Source organism: Prunus mume, linkage group LG2 (genome assembly GCF_029339155.1).
Source record: "Prunus mume cultivar Tortuosa linkage group LG2, ASM2933915v1, whole genome shotgun sequence".
NCBI lineage: Eukaryota > Viridiplantae > Streptophyta > Magnoliopsida > Rosales > Rosaceae > Prunus > Prunus mume.
In genome coordinates, this window is record NC_142699.1 from 17,199,119 (window position 1) to 17,219,265 (window position 20,147).

Here is a 20,147-nt window from a genome sequence, read left to right on the forward strand (position 1 = left end):
GGAAAAAAAAAATACAAATTTATAAATAAACCCAATCCTAGACATGTATTTATAAAAAAACCCAAGCACTGATTTAAACATAGAAACACACCCAAAATCAACCCCAAAGTCAACTTTTTGGGTGTGTTTATACTTTTTATTATTTTGGGTGTGTTTATAAAGTGTTTTGGGTGCTGGGTTTTTTTATAATTTCAACCTCCATTTTGGGTGTAAAGACAAGCATGATTAACTTGAACTTGAACTTTTTATTATTGCATACGCAGATGGTAAATAAATACCACACTAGATAACCCTTGGTGGTCAATTGGATTATGCTTGGTTCAGGAAATTATCAGTCTCTTTGACGAGAATAACTGCCAACTGGAGCTGCAGGTGTGGGTCTGGAACACTGTCGTTCAGCTTTTCATATTGAAGCACCAAATGCACCACGCTGCCTTCATCAGCAATATTGTCAATGTCGCCTGATTTTGGACTAACTTGAAGAGTAATATTGAAGCTCTTGGAACGATCCAGAGGGTTTCCTTCAAGGACTGTAAAAGTCACCGAATGAGTTTCGTCGTCTATGGCTTCAGTTAACTCCTTGGAAAAGGTAGCTTTTCGCATCTTATTTTTGTGATGCTTGTGAAACTCTGTATTTTTTAATATATAATTATCTTGGTTAACTATATATATCAATATGTGTAATTATCTTGGTACGTATATGTAAATGTTATTGTTATACTTTTAATTATTATATTATTATAATAATACTTATATATTTATATCTTATTACATATAATATTCTATTATTGGCCTACAATGAAGAATGATGAATACAATTTCGTAAAGAGGTGCCACACATGCGAAGTCCATGCCAATCCAAGTCACAAGCCTCCCACATTGTTACAGGACATGCGTACTCCTTGGCCTTTTCACACTTGGGGGCTTGACTTGATCAGAACTATCCACCCACCTTCCGACGACTATATATGGATCCTCAAAATGCCCTTAGCCACCTAGAGACCGTTTCACGAAGCGGATTGAGGCGGAAAATACTCCTCTCGAAAGGCCACGGGGGTTCGCTAGCCCGATCATGCAAATTTCCGACCGGTTTTTGACTGTTTCTCCCTTCTCCGGCCAATAATTTCTAGCAGCGTGAGAGGGTTAATTTCGAACCTAGGGTTCGGCCGATTTTGAGATCACGGTTTCAGCCATTTCTGGCCTCTTTTTGTGCCCAGAACAAAAGTGGTTCAAAATCACATTGTTGGGTTTTTTTTTGGCGGCGTTAGGCGTTATCGCTTAGGACAGATTGGTTGAGACGAGACCCCATTCAGTTCTAGATTCCTTTGGTCATGAGCGCGTAGGAATTCGACCCGTTGAAGCCATGGCACCCCGTTTTACTGAATGTCTAACAAGAAAGTAAGTTTTTCAACACTTAGTGGCTATGGTGTCAAGCATCGTCGCTCCACGCTGTATTACCCACAAGACAATGGTCAAGTGGAGGCCACAAATAAAACTTTATTGAGGTTCCTCAGTAAAATGGTCTACGAGTATGAAGAAAGGTTGGAGTGTTCACCTGCCGGATGCCTTATGGGCTTACCGCAGCTCTCCAAGAAGAGCCACAGGCTTTTCACCTTATTCGCTTGTCTATGGGTCTGACGCCATCTCACCTATTGAAATTACCATTCCCACCACCAGAGTATCGGCCATTAATGATCTCGAATGGGATACAATGTCATGCTCGGATTGGCGCTTGCTTGACCTTGTGGCCTTGGATGAAAAAATGGCAGAAGCAGAAAAAAGGACAGCGCTGAACCACATAACTATAGCTCAAGCCTATAACAGGATAGTCAAGCCTCGCGCCTTCAAGCAAGGAGACCTTGTGCTAAAAGTTGTGGAGCATGTAAGAAGACAAGTGTCGGGACCTTCTAAGTTTGCCTCGTAATAGGAAGGTCCATTTGCAGTCAAAGAAGTTTACAGGAAGGCTATTATCACTTGGTCTCTGTCAAAGAAGGCACGCTAACGGATCCCATCAACGAGAAGTGGCTCAAGCCTTACTATTGCTAAGTTAATTTGCTATCAAGCACTTTTTATTATTGCATTTCCTTTTGTTTTAGACGTAAACTCCTTCTGTCTTACCTTCATGTTTTGAAAAAAAAAGAAAACATTTTTGTATGATGCACCATCATGATAGCAAGGGCTTTGCAATGAGAATGAAGGATTATTTTGAAAAAAGAAATATATATATATATATATGTGTGTGTGTGTCTGGAGTTTTATTACCCCTTTATACATTTTAAATATCCTTTAAACAAAACAAAAAAAAAAACGCTACTTAGCAATAAAGACATACCAAGCAAAGTCACTTGGATGGGGTCCTGGACCATCAACAAGCAACATGCCTAAGCAAAATAATATGGTGCATGCATTCTTTAGCTGCTGGAACAACGAAACAATTGTCCCCTTTTGATAAGCAACCAGAATATGCAAAATAGCTGGGAATTTTACAAAACCTTAGCAAAGACCATGCATATAATAGTCTGACCCTTTTTAGGCATGACAAAAAGGTGTTTTTCAGGCTCCGTGTTGGTAATTTTAACAACAATATTAAAACCTTGCAAGTGCATAAATCAAATGATAGTATAGTAAGCAAGCAAGGGTCATTTCCACAGAGATTGTAATCTAAAGAGATGTTTATCAATGTCACGCAACGAAAATTAAAACACAAGAACTTCCACACACATGCCAACACCAAAGGGGTTTTGATTTGATTTTGTGAATAAAAAAAACAAGGAAAACAAAACAAAACAGAATTTAAATTAGAGTTTAAGAGAAATTGTTTTAAAATTAGTCAAGAACAATAGCTAGGACTCACTATCCACCTCCAAACAATCAATCAATCCATAAACAACAATAGATAATCAATTTCTAGCAAGCATATGATGACGACACTCACAACAAGATCATGGCATTTGACTCGAGTTGAATGATTCTCTCTTAAGTGTATGTAAAGTGTATGGCATTTACATCAATACGTGCTTAATTGAAATCTAGTATGGCATTTACTCAAATTAACAATCAAGAATCCATTAAGATCAAAGAGAATATGAGTGTCACAAAAACCCTAAAATATGGCATTTGTTATTAGGAATTCAAGAATCGATTTCTCATAACTAGTTCTTAACCCAATTATACGTTGCAAACAAGAACACATTCAATATGGCAATTGACCTATGTTCTACAACAATTTAATTCCAATACATGCTTCAAAGTTAGCTACTCAAAGAAACAAAATATCAAAATTCACATAACATAGAGAAACCGAAATCATCACGCTTGTAGAAACTGAAAAATCCATTCAAACTTGTTTATAGAATTGAAATCATGTTTAAGGCTTCAAGATTAAGCCCTAACTATCAAGAAATTAGTTACTCATGTTCTTGGATGAACTCAAAAATAAATACATAAGAACTTAAAATTAAAAGAAGAAAGGAAAAGAAAGAACTCATTGGCAGCTTTCTCCTCTTGCACAATTGATCTCCTCAGGACGTGAATTCCCTGTATGGGGGCCTTGGCTGGCCTTTTATATCACTTATATCAGAGTTCTAAACCCTAAAATTGACTGAAAAGTCGTCCAAGAAGTCTTGATAAACAAGGAATCCAAATAGAAAAGTAAAAGTCACAATTCCTAACTCCATAGGGAAATACAGCTCAGTCCAATTGTCACATGATTTGGGGATCTTCAGCCTTCTAGAAAAATTAGTAAAAATATATTTTAAAAAGATAAATTTCTTATCTTTCCAACCATATATAGCACGTAACTTGGAAAATTCTGGAAGGCTTTCGTTTCACATTCACGTAACATGTACGAAACTGTCTTGTCTGCATGTGGGCTAACTTTACTTGTAATACTATACCAATTGGCTCAGTAGAAAATTCTACAAAAATCAAAGATTGAACCTCAAGATGCTAGCTTTCATCTCCAATTGGCCTTGTGCTAAAATTCCTCTGAAAAGTTGATTTTCCCTTAAAAAAAACTTATAAGAGCGCAGAAAAGCTGAAAATCAGAAAAGTAAAGTAATAAGCCCCTTTTAAATCTAATTCTCCTACAAAACCTAAGTAAAAAGAGTATATAAATGAGTATATTTATGGACTTATCACCCCGTGGTTAGACGAAATTTCGGCAACATATACCTTGTTTTTAAGGATATCAAACCTGTCAGGACAAATCTCAAACAGTCCATAAAAACGAATTTTGACAACCAAGCAATATATATATATATATATATATATATATATAAGACATGCGGATTTCAACATGCCTCAAGCATTCATAAATTAATACAAGCTCTAGTGATTCAATACTAAATTACAAAGTCATAACGACATAGTCGTTAGAGTGTCCAAAAAAAAAGCTACTGTCAAATCGAGATAAAACTACACATGCTAAAGATCCATGCATCCTATAGTCTCAAAGGGAAAAGAACCAAACGCCAAGATAATCTATTGCCAAGCCAAGGAGAGACAACATGTAAGAAGAAAGAAGGCATGTGTCAAGACTAGCTGATGCTGGAAGAAGTAGCCCGATAATAATAATAAAAAAGAAGAGGAATTATATACCTTGAAGCTATGAAGAATACCCAAAAAGAACGGAGAAAGCCTTAGGAGATGATCTAGCAACTGCCTCCATCACACAGTCAGCATTATCGGCAAAAATACCCTTAGCAAGGAAAAGGGCATGCACTTTCTGGTGCTAGCTTTCCAATTCCTGTTGCTTAATGTTTAGTGTTGGCAGCAGCTTTTACCTCATCAGAACCATGTGATAATTTCATGCTATGGATGACTTGCGCTCCAAATACGGCACGTGCTAGATTCCTCACGAGATTGAGAAAGAAATCCACATGAAAACCCAGAGTTATGGCCTCAAATATCGCGTTCCACCAACAAAGTAGTCTGTGATCGGTGATATTATGGAGCTCCTTGGTATCTAATAGAAGTGTATCTACCGCGCCTTGAGAGAAGCCCTCAGTCTAAAAAAAAAAAGAGGGGAAAAGATGTGAAGGAAAATAAACCAAACTTGAAGGCACGAGAGAAAGGAAGCAATTTAAAGCGTGGAGGATGAAAGAAAGCGATAAATACCTTGTCTCCGGTGAGCCACGCCATGTCCTCAACGATGGGCATTCGAGAAGAAGCGATGGAATTACAAGTCACAACAGGCAACATGCAATGTGTATAGACTTGAGCAAGAAGGTTTTGATACTTCAATGTCAACATGTTGCTCATGGTCACTAGCAAATTCATGAGGCATGTATGAGACTCGCTCTCCAAGTAAGTGTCTCTTCATCACTGTTATAATATTGGTCTTCATCAAGGTCCTCATCCATGCCACTTATGCTGCGAATGCTCTCTTGCTCGTGTGTGATGATCTTTCTACAGCAGCATCTTCATCACTTCCATCATCATCACCATCAACTGTCACCACCACCTTGGGTCTCAAGTTTTCACCCTTACCTTTGTGAGTGCTAATGAACCTTGTTTGAAGTATGTGCATGCTTCGGCGCTTTGGAGTCACGGGGTTTCCTTACCTTTGCCTTTGATTCGAGAAGTACCTGTAAACAAACGGAGAAAAGGGAAATTAGTTCAAAACAAATAAATAATAATAATAATAACATAGGCATGAGTTACGGGTATATGGTACTTACTGTGGGAAGGCAAACCTTCTGTCGCCTTGCCAACCTTCTTTGCTTCCGCTACCATAAGCCATAAGTTGTCGCTCGGTAAAGGCTTCGAGAGAGCATCCCTTTTGGAGTTGAAGGGACCACTTGCTGCTACCTTGGGGATAAAATTTTTTGGTTTCTTTATAGCTTGTTTCTTTTTCTCAACACTGCAACTCTCCTCCCTCTTTCGCTTTCGGTGTGCAATACTCTTCAACTTCCGCTTTACCTTAGAAAAACCACCGACGATTTCCCTCATTTTGGAGGTGAAGGGCAGATTCTGCTCTCACTCAAGGAGATGACCTTCTCTTCCGACACTAAGCGAGCATGACAAACTATGATGGGAAGTAATCTGTCGTGAATGGGCAGCAAGGGTAAGGAGTTTGCCATCTTCCCGCAGCTGTCCCTGGTCCATGGCTGGATGAAGGCACCCCTGATCAAATCCAAATTGTCGTCTGACTCGGTAAGGTGAATAATGCATGGAAACCTCCAAGTGGTCATCACCTAGTATAGGCAAAGGAAGGCATGCAGTATTTAACAATGCTTCCCTTCGCAATTGATGACCTTGTGCTGTCATTGTTGGGGCTTCAACTAGATCATCGAATCAGATAGAGAGGTATATGTCTAAATCCCCACGATAGAGCACAGTAAGGACGAAAAATAAAGTTCTCAACATCATCCAGCAGCTCTAGAAAATTTTGGCCCTTCCTTTGCATTCGCCGTGACCATCTGCAAATCAAAGGAAGATCCTTTTGGTACGTAGGAACTCTCATCAGAATCAGCAAGTGTCTTAGCCTTTGAGTAAGGAAGTGGGGATACCTCTATCCCTTTGAAGCGCTCCCATAAGAAGACTTGCAGAAAGCTAGAGTTTAGAAGGTTTCCACACCATGGTTCCTGCCACCTTTCTCGAGAAGCTGAACTTGGTCAAGCAATTGGTACACGTGCCCCAAGAACATGGGGCTAGAGGAAGCACGCTACCACTTGCTATCTCTAAAGCTAAAGGAAACACCCGCTAATGCAAACAGTCTTGGGAAAATCATAGAAGATGAATCTCCCAAGCCACAACGATATAAACATGCAAGGCGACATGGCCCATTCCTGTTAACATCCCAAAAAACTGTATCCAATTACTAAACCGCAGAGAAGTGCTAGGAGAAGTCGGGCACCCTTCTGTTAAACCTCACGCTTCATTTTATCTTCTAGAGTTAGCACAATGTGAAAAGGGTCTTGGCTGCTGCAAAGTGGGAGGTAGAAAATATTGGCTACGTCCTTAAGTGTGGGAGTAAACTCTCCCCATGAACAGATGAAGTGTGTGTCTCGGTACTCCATCGCTAACCACATGCCGCAGCATCTTGGCTTCAATATGGATATCACAAGCTTTGGAAATAAAGATGGCGCCCCAGCACCCCTGCCCGATTTAGAATGTCACAGGTGGACGGGTCTTGCAATTCATGCTCAACCCACTCTCAGCAACCCTTGCTGATGCCACATGGATATTGGAAGAATAAAGGGACTGCCGAAAATAGGCCCCTCTCTATGCAACACCTCAATATAGATGCAGGGTCAACCACGAAAGTTGTTTCCGACTCTCCATCAATGAATACGTCTTCACTAGTGCTCTTAAGCAAAGGAGGAGGCCTCCCTCTTTTTAATCTATCATCTAAGGAATAAAGATGGTCCCTTATAATGAGCGATGGATCAGCGGAATGCCATGGCCAATCTTGGCAGAACAACAAATCCCTGCATAAAAAAAAATTAAAAAAAAAGAGTTCAAACAAATATGCAATTTATGACCCAAGAAGTTCTCATCCATCAACAAGCATGACAAGCAAATTCTCTCTCAAAACAAAAAGCAAGCATTGCAAGACGTGCATCCTGTCAACTTCTACTTTTCGTGACCAAGAACAAAATCTACAATTAATCAAGCATATGTTCACAAGGGGAGAAAGCCTAGGCCAAGCACCAGTCTATGCTTATTCCTAGAATATCCAAATTGGCAGAGTTACTTAGCAAAAGACTAAAGCAGAAGCCCCAAATATCCAAGTTAAAAGGTTGGAGGATTTGAAGGTTCCAAAAAAATGTTAAGGCTTGCGCCACTTATGCAAACTTATGCACTGCACATAAATTTAAAAGAAAAAAAAAAAAAGAGAAAGCGCATCATGCCAAGTTCAGCTTTTTTCATAAACAAAGAAGAGGTCAGTACAAGATAAAAGTGAAGAAGAGGAAAATAGGGGTAATCTATACCAACAGTTTCTTCTCACAAAATTGGTACCCTTCCAAGCAACTTGTGAAAAATAGCAAATCAAGGGAGAAGGAACCCCAGAAGACTAATGCAAGCCCTTCCTTGCTAACAGCCATGCCGTGAGCACCACTGTGGTGGCAGTAACAAAATAGGTCGAAGAGGCTTGGTACTTGGCTGCCAAAACAAGGGGGAATATCCATGGGTGTGAGGAACCCAACGAATTCTCCAATAAATTTACAAGGAAACAAGAGAAAGGGCATACCTTGTTAATTCTCCAAGAGATGGCCTTCAATACACCAAGAAATTGAGCAAAATTGGGAATTTTAGAGGAAAACCCGCACAAAGAAACCCTTCCAGGCACCAGTGAATGGGCTTTTTCGAATATGAGAAGAGGTGACGGAGTCGAGCTCGGCTTGGCTTTTTCCCAACGGTTGGAGGCAGATGACTTCGATCTCACTCTCTTACTCATCTGAGTCTGCTAGAAAGGAAGAGAGCGAAGAAAAGAAAATTGGAAGAAGGTTGGGTCAGTGCGAGAAAAGAGGAAGAAAAAGAAGAAAAAGAAGAAAATAATAAAAAGATAGGAAGAAGGCGGTTATCAATGGAAACTGCAAATAACTTGGGGCAATCATGACAAGCCGTCATTTTGCACGCGGGAAGAGGAGAGGTTCCTACAAATACAAATATGATTTTTTGGGTTGGGTTTAATTATTCGCCCATTCCAGCACCTGCCCATGACCCTTATAATTAAGGGGCTAATGTTGAGACCCAAAATCCACGGTTGGATCCCGAATAAATTCATGGCCCAAAACAACACATTAATTCGGAAAATGCCCAATTTGGAGCACACAAAGATCCGCGACGCACAAGTCACACTTCGCGTCTCATGCCAAATAAATAATCCGTCATGCTAGGAATCGAGATTAAGATTATAAAGAAGAGTTAGCTCTACAAATCCATGCTAATTATCCCATCAATCATCATAATTAAAAAACATGCCAAGCGAGAAATCATTATGTCACACCCAACCACGCTACAAGCTTAAGTGGGCCCAAGCTACTCAAATGCTGACGGGCTTGTTTGAGTGGTTGTGGTATGGATAGTAATAAGTTGTCATGAGGCCCGTTGATGGGCCGAAGAAATGGAAGTTCCGGGTTACTTGGGAGCCTCGGAACTCAAGTCCATTTCTTAGGCCCAAACATATAGGTGAGCATAAGAGAGAAAATATCCCAACCAAAATGGACCATTAAATAACCCATATAGCCCAATACTTGATGAGATTAGCCCATTTGTTTGGTAAGTTGACTTGCTATCTTAGAAGGCCCATACAAATAGAAATAAGAAGCAGCAAAAAGCCTCTGCATTTGGTTGTTGGTGCGCAATGAGCCACCTTTGAACCAATATGTATACCAACTTCTTTCCTTCATAAGATCTGACCATGAAAGAGGGAAGGAAAGAGAGGAAATGGGATGGTTGAAAATAGGAATTCTTCACTAGGGCAGTGCAGGAAAGTGACCTTGAGCTCCCAAAATCCCTGATTTTGTGCAAAGGATTAGAGTAGATTTCACCAAAATAGGATGATTGAAGGGATGAGGGGAGAAAGGAATGGAAAGACTTGGCAAAATGGGATGGAAGCCATTAGGGTTTCTTGAAAAAAGAATGGCTTCCAGCGGCTATAAATAGGGCATCTTCTACCCAACAAACATAATACACAACCAATGAGCAAGCTTCCTCTCTTACTTTCAAAACCAGCAATTTTCGTGCTTAGCTCATCTTCTTCCTCATTAGTTTTCCTTCTTGGCAGGCTGTTCTATTGACAAAACCTCTGTCAAGCTGCCGGAAAAGCACTCAAGCTATCACTTTTTTCTCTTTCCCCCATTCTCAACCAAGCCTTTATGCAAAACCCTTTCTCTCTTACCCTAATACCCCATCTTTCCCCTAGGAACACTTAATTTTCTCTTTAGTGCTAAACTCATAGCAACTTTGCTCCCATGCCACAAGCCTCTTATGCTAAGCTAAGATTCTACCTGTAAGCATTAAGAATTTATTTGTAAGCAGCCATTATTTTTGTTGGTGAAGGTAACCAGGGTGTTTCCTAAGGCTTTACTATAACCTTTTGAAACATTTTGGGGTCTGATCTTTGAACTTAGACACAGGGGATATTTTCTTCAATTTGCTCCTTACAAGCCCGGCCCATTTATAGCTGCTAGAAGAAAAAGGCACCTACAACATATATCTTAATATATGTGTGTATTACATAAATATCTTATTCTATTATATATATATGTGTGTGTGTGTGTGTGTGTGGATATGTATTAATAGACCTTGTTAGTTAGTTTGTCAATTCATAGACCTTGTACGTGTCAAAGTGAAAACCATGTCAAGTAGCAAGGTTAGCCAACTCACCAAAGAGAAAAGGATATGATTGGAGGATTTGGAAGAATCACAAAGACATTCTTCCTTATATGCTATATATATTACTTGGTTAGGAAGTATAAATCAACCGCCATTACACTATCCAATAGGAAATGTTTTACTGCTGACTTATTTTCTTATATATAGGACATTATGTGCATAGAAAATGAACCAAGAAAGAAAGAAAGAGAGCGAGATGATGAAATTCTTGGAGGAGATATAGGGCTTAGCTTGTATTTTCTTAAATTGGAGCAATTATTTGGATTCGAGGTAGAGGTTTCTTGGGGGCCATTTACAGAAGATTGATTTAATTAAATTTCGTGAGCTCTATATTATGTGTGATATTACTGTTTGATTTACGTTTCTTGTATTGGATATTTACGTACTCTTAACTATTGAACAATGTGGGCATGATTATATGTACATTGGTGATATTTAAATGATTACATTGTTTTTATGAGATATGTGAACAGAAGAACTATATAATGTCATGGAAATTATTTGGAATTCTTGGGTTGAGAAAATAATGGTGGAAAAGAGGGTAATGGGAATGGTCTTTTGTGTAGTTGTAACTTTTGGCAGACACCAGGTCTCAAGGATCCCACAGTGCACATGGTTTTTATTGGGTGATTCGAGATTGAGGACAAGGAGTTAGACAAGATGACTAACAAAAGGGGAATTATGGGATGATTGAGATGGGTGTTAGTTCAGATAAATAGGCAATCGGGACCAAATGGTATAAACATGGTATGAGACGTGCATGTATGCTTGTCTAGTTATATGAATTAACAGGAGTAGATGAGGAGCATTCATGCATTATTATTATTATTATTATTATTATTATTATTATGATATTTGGCTGTGTGATTGTATGTCACTTAATTTAGTTATATCAATCTACTGTGGTAAGGTCTCATGTCCCTACTGAGCTGTGGTTGCTCACCCTTCACCCTATTTAATTTTTCATATGAATTAGTGAGCAAGAAAAAGACTAAACCAGTTGAGGCTGAATTAGATGCAAGTGATAGAGCTTTATTTATTAATTGTAAAGTTGTAAGATTTTGGAGCTATTTTTATAAGAGAAGTTTATTTTAAACCCATATTTCGGCTTTCTTTTTATTTTATTTTAGTTTTTATTTTCTTACACACCGAGCGCGGGGTTTCCACCGACCAGGTCCGGGGCATGACAATGCTCATCATAATATAATATATACTTTGTTGTTTGTTTATTTATATTAGCCTCTCTACACTTCCAAAGAGGCTTTTTTTATTTAAATTAAAAATTAAAAAAGACAATGGAAAGTTGTGTTCCGTAAAAATAGAATCTATTATATGATTTTTCTTTTAATTTTAATTTTTTTAATATGAAAAAGTGTGAATTTACCATATTATCCTCATTTAATTAATAAATTCAATTCTTAATGTTTGGTTAGTTTGAATTAACCAAGGATATTTTCTGATATTTTGAATGTTTCACTATTCTCTATATTTTGTTTTATATATATAGTTTATTTTGACTATTTCAAAAATGCCCTGGTACACCTACTAATAAATTACATATTGATTACCCCTACTTCCTCCTTCAGCTTGGGAAAAACGTGTAACCAAATCCACTTCGCTTTTTACCGTATCTCCGTTTTTACAACAAACACGAATTTTGAAATTAGAAGTTAAAATAAAAAAAATAAAAATAAAAATTCCAAGGGCTCCGTCCTCTCCTAGAAGCATAATAAAACAGTACGACAACGTTCGAGTTCTAGGAATTGTAATCAGTTTAGGGATTTAGTTAGTTCGTTTAGAAACTAAATTGGCTCATTGTTGGATTCGGTTAGATAGTTCGCATATAAATACATCAAACTGTGCAATCACTCCGTCAAATCAAGCAAATAATATCGCTTAGTTGTAATTTAAGAAAGAAACCGCAGCGAAACAGAAGATGATCCAGGACGACAACGACGTTTTGGAGCCGCCGATCAATTTCTCGATGGTGGACGAGGGCATTTTCAGATCAGGCTTCCCTCAGCCGCCCAATTTCCCATTCCTCAAAACCCTTCAACTCCGATCCATCATATATCTGTGCCCCGAGCCCTACCCGGAGGAGAATCTGGAGTTTCTTCGGTCTCGAAACATCCAGCTGTTCCAATTCGGAATCGAGGGGAAGAAGGAGGCTTCTTCTTCGGCTGCATCGTCGATCCCCAAGCAGACGATCTTGGAGGCTCTGAAGGTGTTGATCGACGTGAGGAACCATCCGGTGTTGATCCACTGCAAACGTGGCAAGCATCGGACGGGTTGTCTCGTGGGTGTGCTGAGGAAATTTCAGAATTGGTGCTTGGCTTCGGTGTTTGAGGAGTACCAGAGATTCGCGGGCGCGAAATCTAGGACGACCGATTTTAGATTTATTGAGACGTTTGACGTGGTGGGGCTGAGGGACTGCCTGTACGGCATCATCCACCATTACTATCGACTAGCCTACTACGCTTCCAAGAAGAGGCGCTTGTTATTGTACACACAAGCACAAGACATGCAAACCTATCAACATTATAAACCCTAAACCCATTTGTATGAAGAAAAATAACTCATAATTTAGCTAAAATTCGGAAATTTCAGAGAAGAAATTGACAATTCTCTTGTTTGGAAATGTAGGCACGAAATTTATTTAATAATGCGCATAGAAAATAGTGAAAATTGGGGCATCAAATTTCCGAATTTAATTTCTATCAAAATAGGCTTCATTTTACAATTTCGATAGCGTCATTTATAAAATTTGACATACATAAATTCAAACACTGAGATCATCAAAATTGCCATGAAAATTTAAATTTCGTTATTTTAGAATTTTATATAATTTTCAATTCTTTCATCCAAACATAATAGAATAGGAACTACCTAGCCCGAGATTAAGCAGACTTTTAAATCTGCTTATAATTTAATGTTTTAATTTAATGAATTATTATTTTATTTAATGTTAACTTTTAGATTTCAAATTGTAGAGTTAATAGAATAAATTTTTTGTAGAGCTCATAAAATAATTTTCTCTCCATATTCTTGATTTTGGTAATTTCCAAATTTAGAGAGACTCAAAATTTGACATTCCCTTTCATGGTGGGGTCTCACTCTCATTCTTTTCTTTTCTTTTTTCTTTCTTTAATGGGGCCTTTTTGTTTGTTTTGTTTGTATTCATCCCTGGTCTTTTTCTTCAAATTTTATTTACATTTCAGGTTTTAAAACTAGGATTTAATTTTGCTCTAATTCAAGCATTAAAGTAAGATTTAATTAGTGTCTAGGGAGGTTAGTTTAAAACTTCAATTCAGCCCAGCCCCATTTCCATCATGAACCCCATGCAATTAACTACGCGCATTTAGGAGTACTAACACAATACGATAAAGCAATTTATTAATCTGGAAGATTATCCATATGAAACTTGCTCACACAAGCAAGATAACAATAATACATCAATAATCCAATTCATGCTTGCCCATAAAATTAAAGATACACACGGAAACGATGAAGAACAAGGCAGCTAGCTGGCTCTCAATATAATAATATCATTTATAGTTTCTAATTAATAAACTTTTTTATTCTTCTTTATATATATAATATATATTAATCTTGGTTGGTACGTTTATTCTTTAAGAAGGGCATCCATATCATGAACAACATTGATCGCAAAGCGAAGATACTTATGTGGAGGTGGATCGTTGTCATTAAGTTTACCATAATGTATAGTAATTTTCACCAGACCTCCTCCTTCACTTTTTGGAGTGACCTGAAAACTGATCTTATAGCTTCTGTATTGCTCCAGCACAGGTCCCTCCAAAGCGGAAAAATTTACCCACTTGTTTGCTTCATCTATTTCCATCTTTTCCTTGAAGATCTCAACATTTCCATCTACACATGATGCCACGCAGAAGAGAAAGTAAGTAGACAGTTGGGTTTTCTTCATGATTTTTGTTAAAACCGAATCCAACTGAATTGTGATATTGTTATTGGTTCAGCCATGGTTTTGAAGTGAAACTGATCCAATCTGGACCGTGTCCACCCCTAATCTCAAACCATGAATATATGCAAAGAAAAAAAAAATACATTCCAACGAGTAAACACAGTAAAAGATATACAATTTGAAAAATTGAGAATTAAAAAGTAAAATCAACATATGTGTCGGCGTCATTATGTCGCGGTGTATGTCCAAAGCTTGATGGAACCAGAAGTTTCCCAGCCACCTTCATGAACTACAACATCGTGTACATGATCAGAGGAGGCCTTGGGAAAGGCGTGGTGCTGGTTGCTGAAGACCTTGTACAATTTGTCAGCGTTGGATTTGATCTAATTATTATTAGGGCTTTGTCCAATATAGGTCCCTACAATTTCTATTTTATACATATACCCATCATTCTATAAATCTACGTGTAAAACTCAATTTCAAACTTAAATGACTAGTATGATATAAGAGGTTGTAGTATTCCTATATTTTTACATCCTTATCAGACTTCATTTTTATTTATAATTTATTCTAAGCATTTCATTAACTGTCATAATTGTACATAAATGTGTAAATTTGTGGACTTATCAGCCACCACCACCACAGACGTCGTGACCACCTTGGAGATAGAGAACATCACTGGAATTGCAGGCAGTCACCTTACAACTAAAACACTAACCAACAAAACCACAAATCCAAGAAGATCTAGACACAAGTAACCTCCCCACAATTAAAACCCCAAATCCAGTAGATGAGGAAGGGGAAAATAGGTGGGGAGGTAAGGAAAAGAGAGTGGGAGAGAGGACTCCTCCTCCCCACTTCCCGGAACACAACAAAAGAGGTTAAGAGAGAGAAGGAAGGCTAGGGTTTTCTCAATTAGGTTTTTCTAGTAGGTTCGAGCTAATGAACTTTAAGAAAGTAGAAACCTTCGTATTTACTGCATTTGGTTCATGGGAAAAGGAGCTTGGGAATGAGAAATTATTTGCTTTCTCATGTTTGGTAAGTCTTGGCTTGGGAAAATATGGGGGAAAATAAAATCTTACATTTATATTGGGTTTCATTTTCCCTTCTCGTGGGAAACCAAGACAAGCATTAATTACAACTTTTTAGGACCAATTTACCACTATTAACAATTAAAAATGCCATAGCAAATATTAGTTACACTTTTTAATATATATATATATATATGATTTTTGATTTAGGGATATAATTGAAAAACTAAACAAAATGTATTTTTAATCCATACCCTAACCACACATAGAAAAGGAAATAAAATGATATTTTTTAGTTATTTTTCCAGCATTATCAAACATAGGAAATGAATCTTCGATTTCCTTTTCCATGAAAAACTACATAGAAATTGAATTCTCATCAATTCATTTTCATGAACCAAACACAGAGTGAGTACTCCATTAATGAACTTGAATCGGGTCACGATCGAGTCTACTGCCCATCCTTTGTTCAGTCAATTTCAAGAAACACCTGGTGGGGCATTCCTATCCAACCAGCCAAATCCCCAAGGGGTAACGATCCGCTGCTGCCATGAGATTTTCATGCAAAACTTGACATGGCGGTGTGCAAAATATGTTAAACAATTCTCAAAAGTTGTGGTCTTTCTCGATGCCAGCAGCATGGGTGGAGAAAATAATTGCACTAGATGAAAAGTACTGCAAACCAAGCGGGCCATATTGGAAGGTACATCAATAATTCAGCTTTGCCTTCATAGCAAATTTGAGTGATAAATTTTATGGTTAAGTAGAAATAAGGTATTTATGTTAATGCAAAACAAGAAAAACAATAAATAAAAAAAGGACACCATTTTAGGAGTAGCACAATATACTGACCATAATTTATTCTTTTGGATGAGTTAATTCATCAAGGAAAACTTGTTCACACTCAATCAATATATATATATATATGTATATATATTGCACACAATTCAATTCATTCTTGCCTATAAATTCCAAGATAGAAATTGCAAGTCCATACATTATTGCACTGCAGGCTGGGCTGAGTCGTGTTTGCTTTGGATTAGTTGTCCTGAGAGTTTCATCCATACATTATTAGGGCATTTTTCCGTGTTGCTTATGGAATGGAAGAACGTGAAAACTTTTTTCTTTGTGGAATCTATCCTTCATTCGTCGCATCCAGCAACACTTTATTTTCTTTATGTCGATTGTTAATATTAAAGTAAACCCAGCAATTTCAAAGGGAAGAAGGAGAGATAAAGAAAGAAAGAGACGAAGAGGGAAAAGGAGAGCACAAATGATGAAGGAAAGAGCTTCCAGCTGCTGCTTCTACTTTTTTACTACTTTCAGCTTGTGTCTTTTTCATCTACAAGGCTAAGTGTTCAATGTGAAATTCGAATCCAAGCGCGCAACATATAGCAGTTGGATATTGTTGATTTATGAGTCTATTTTGTACTTGATATATGAATGATGAGCAAGAACTGGAGATATATATATAGCACACCACGCATTTTATTCCACATAACTAATACATCACATATGAAATCCCTTCATGCCACAAAGAAAAACTTACATAAAACAAAGCATTACTTATAATATTAACCAGACAAAGCACGCATTAACATATATGTATAATGCTTTTGATATTCAATTATGCCTTGGCAAAGTGAGCATCAAGATCCCTGACGAGGGTAACCATGAGACCAACATATCTATCTGGAGCTTCAACATCCGTATTCCGTTTCTCATAATGAATCGTCAGGTTGGCAACGCTAACATCACCCTTTTGAGCGAATTGATAGATGCCCTTAATGCTTTTGTAATACTTGAACATTTCTCCGTCCAATCCAATCAGAGTTGCTGCCTTGTTTTCGTCGTCGTACTCGACCTGTTCCTTGAGTGTCCCAACTTCGTCCCCTGTCACATTTATTTCACACACAAAATATATATATAAGCTCATCTTATGATGTTTTTTTTCATACCCATATGATGTAGTTAACAACGAAACAGAAAATAATTAAACTTGTCCCTGAGTGGGTGCACCATATAGTTACTTAATTACCTAGATGATAATTCCAGATCTTAACAGAGCCGTGCGTTTCCCAATCTCCTTCATGCACCTGAATGCCTTTGATATGGCCAGAAGAAACATTTGGGATGAGGTGGGCTTGACCCTTGAAGATTTTGTAGAACTTATCAGCAGGTGACTTGAGTTCTATTTGAGTCCCAATAAAACCGTGCAGAGCCATGCTTATGCTTATCAGTTCTGAAATTTGATATGTATAAGGCAGAATGTTAAACAACGCATAACTTGGCTTCTCCTTAAATACAAGTCATTACAGTTAAATTGCCTGATATTTTATATTATAACTTTATCACTCAAATTTGCTACGAAGGCAAAGCTGAATTATTGATGTAACTTCCAATATGGCCCGCTTGGTTTGTACATTTCATCTGATGTATTTATTTGCTCCACTCATGCTGCTGGCATCGAGAAGACCACAACTTTTGAGAATTGTTTGATATATTTTGCACATCGCCATGTCAAGTTTTTCATGAAAATCATTGCAGCCCCTTGGGGATTTGCTGGTTGGATAGGAATGCCCCACCAAGCGTTTCTTGAAATTGACTGAACAAAGGATGGGCAGTAAACTCGATCATGACCCCATTCAAGTTCATTAGTGGAGTATTCACTCTGTGTTTGGTTCACAGAAATGAATTGATGAGAAATCAATCTCTATTTAGTTTCTCATGAAAAGAGAAATCAAAGATTCATTTCCTGTATTTGGTAACATTGAGAAAATAACTAAAAATATATCATTTTATAATTTCCTTTCCTATTTATGGTCAGTGTATAGATTGAAAATACCTTTTGTTTAGTTTTCTAATTATATCCCTAAATCAAAAATCATATATATTAAAAAGTGTAATTAATGTTTGTCATGGTATTTTTAATTGTTAATAGTGGTAAATTGGTCATAAAAAATTGTAATTAATTCTTGTCTTGGTTTCCCATGATGAGGGAAAATGAAAGCCAATGTGGATAGAAAGTTTCATTTTCCCCTTATTTTCCCATGAAATAGGAAATCATTTCCCAAGATTGGACTTACCAAACATGGGAAAGCAAATAATTTCGCATTCCTAAGCTTCTTTTCCCATGAACTAAATACGAAGGTTCCTACTTGCTTAAAGTTCATTAGCTCAAACCTACTAGAAAAACCTAATTGAGAAAACCCCAGTCTCCCTTCTCTTTCTCAAACATCTTTTGTTGTGTTCTGGGGAGGGGGGAGAAGGCCATTCCTCCTCCTCTCTCCCTATCTCTGTTTTCCTTTCCTCCTCGCTTATTTTCTCTTTCTCCATCTACTGGATTTGAGGTTTTAATTGTGGGGAGGTTACTTCTATCTAGATCTGCTTGGATTCATGGTTTTGTTGGTTGGTGTTTTAGTTGTAAGGTGCCTGGTTGCAATCTCGATGATATTCTCTATCTCCAAGGTGGTGACGGCGTCTATGGTGGCAATGGCAACAACATCGGTTGTTGGTTTTTGGTTGTTTATTTGCAGTTTTGTTATTTTGTAATAATTGCATCAACTCCTTGTGAGTTGGGTGCTTGATTGTTTTCTAGTCTCTACTTGTATTTTGTACTTGTGATAGTTAAAAGTTGTAATTGTATTGGTAGATTTGAGCGGTGTGATTCATGCCTAGTTTGTTCAGGCATGCGGCTTTTATGCCGAAATTTCTCTGACCTTTTGTTGTATGTATCTAGATTAACCCTATGTGGTTACTATGCTTCCATATTTGTATTACACATTTGTGGGCATTTGTATTTGCCCTTGTGGCTGATGGTCTTTGTGCATAATTTATGAATACAATTATTGTTTTTCTTTCAAAAAAATTTTCATTAACTCGAATATTAATTGACTGGTATACTATTATAGATAAATTAATTATAATATTAAATTTGCAAGAGGCTTATAACTTAAGTGGTTAAGAGTTCTTACGCTTGAGGTCCTAGATTTGATTTCCCATGTTTCAATATCACAAGTTCAGAAATTCGATTGTTATACGAAGTACGTTGTGCTCTGCCTCTCTCCCAGTTTTGAGAGTCGGTGGCAATTTCCCACCCTTAATGGGTGTTTCTCTGAGCTTCTTGGGTCTCAGTAGTTCAGGGCTTTTGTGCCTTTTCAATTATGTTGATTATGTTTTCTTCTTCCTCTCCAACCCCTTTTAGCCCTAGATCTCACATCAATCTCCAACCTTTTTATTGGATTTTCATCCTCTTTCACCCCTTTGCTCCTCATCCCCCAGATCCCCCCCACTCTCACCCATATCACTTGCTCTACTCCTCTCCTTCCTCACTTGTTCCCACTTCAATCCAAGCTTGCAGCTATTCATCCTCTACACGCGTGTTGATCGCGTCTTAATCGGAAGATTGGTAGAGTTTCAACTCGGGTGCTTTCACCACCACCTTCCACGAATTGGTTCTTGTTGGTTCTGCTGGCTACGGGCTGGTTTTAGCCTTCGGTTTCTTCTGATGTATGGCTGTTGTTCCTTGGATGCGAGTTTGGGTTCAATGGGTGCGAAGTGCGTTGCAGTGGAGTTTGTTATTGGGGTTTTTTTGGTTTTTTGGTTTTCCAATTTTAAGGCTTTGTTCCAATGGATTTAGGGAGGTTGTTTGTTGTGTTGGTGTGGAAGTTTGTTGTTTTGTTTTGGCCCTGGTGTGTAGTTGTCTGCTTGCTGCTTCTCCTATTGCAGGGATGATCATGGCGGCTGCCTTCTGTTATTTTGTTTTAGTTGCTAGGGTTTCGTTTGTCACCTTTGCTACGTTGGGCTTCTATTGTAACCCTCACTTATGA

At 37.8% G+C, this 20,147-nt stretch overlaps 2 protein-coding genes and 3 pseudogenes across 2 annotated transcripts; 2 read left to right on the plus strand and 3 right to left on the minus strand.

The window, feature by feature from the left end:
- Nucleotides 1–309: 309 nt before the first annotated feature.
- On the minus strand, nucleotides 310–603 carry LOC148919746 (MLP-like protein 43 pseudogene; annotated as a pseudogene).
- A 928-nt stretch (nucleotides 604–1,531) lies between these two features.
- LOC148919747 (uncharacterized) lies at nucleotides 1,532–1,924 on the plus strand. Its single transcript, XM_089044423.1, has one exon. It carries the CDS (start codon nucleotides 1,532–1,534, stop codon nucleotides 1,922–1,924), a length of 393 nt encoding a protein of 130 aa, XP_088900549.1.
- A 10,214-nt stretch (nucleotides 1,925–12,138) lies between these two features.
- Nucleotides 12,139–12,904, plus strand: LOC103341693 (inositol diphosphatase DSP3 pseudogene; annotated as a pseudogene).
- Nucleotides 12,905–13,839: 935 nt separating this feature from the next.
- On the minus strand, nucleotides 13,840–14,839 carry LOC103341692 (MLP-like protein 328 pseudogene; annotated as a pseudogene).
- A 1,949-nt stretch (nucleotides 14,840–16,788) lies between these two features.
- On the minus strand, nucleotides 16,789–17,602 carry LOC103341610 (MLP-like protein 328). The gene is made up of 2 exons (XM_016796565.2): nucleotides 17,357–17,602; nucleotides 16,789–17,211 (listed from the first exon to the last, which is right to left on the minus strand). The coding sequence occupies exons 1-2, from the start codon at nucleotides 17,541–17,543 to the stop codon at nucleotides 16,946–16,948; spliced, it is 453 nt and encodes a 150-aa protein (XP_016652051.2). The 5' UTR covers nucleotides 17,544–17,602; the 3' UTR covers nucleotides 16,789–16,945.
- Between the last annotated feature and the right edge of the window lie 2,545 nt (nucleotides 17,603–20,147).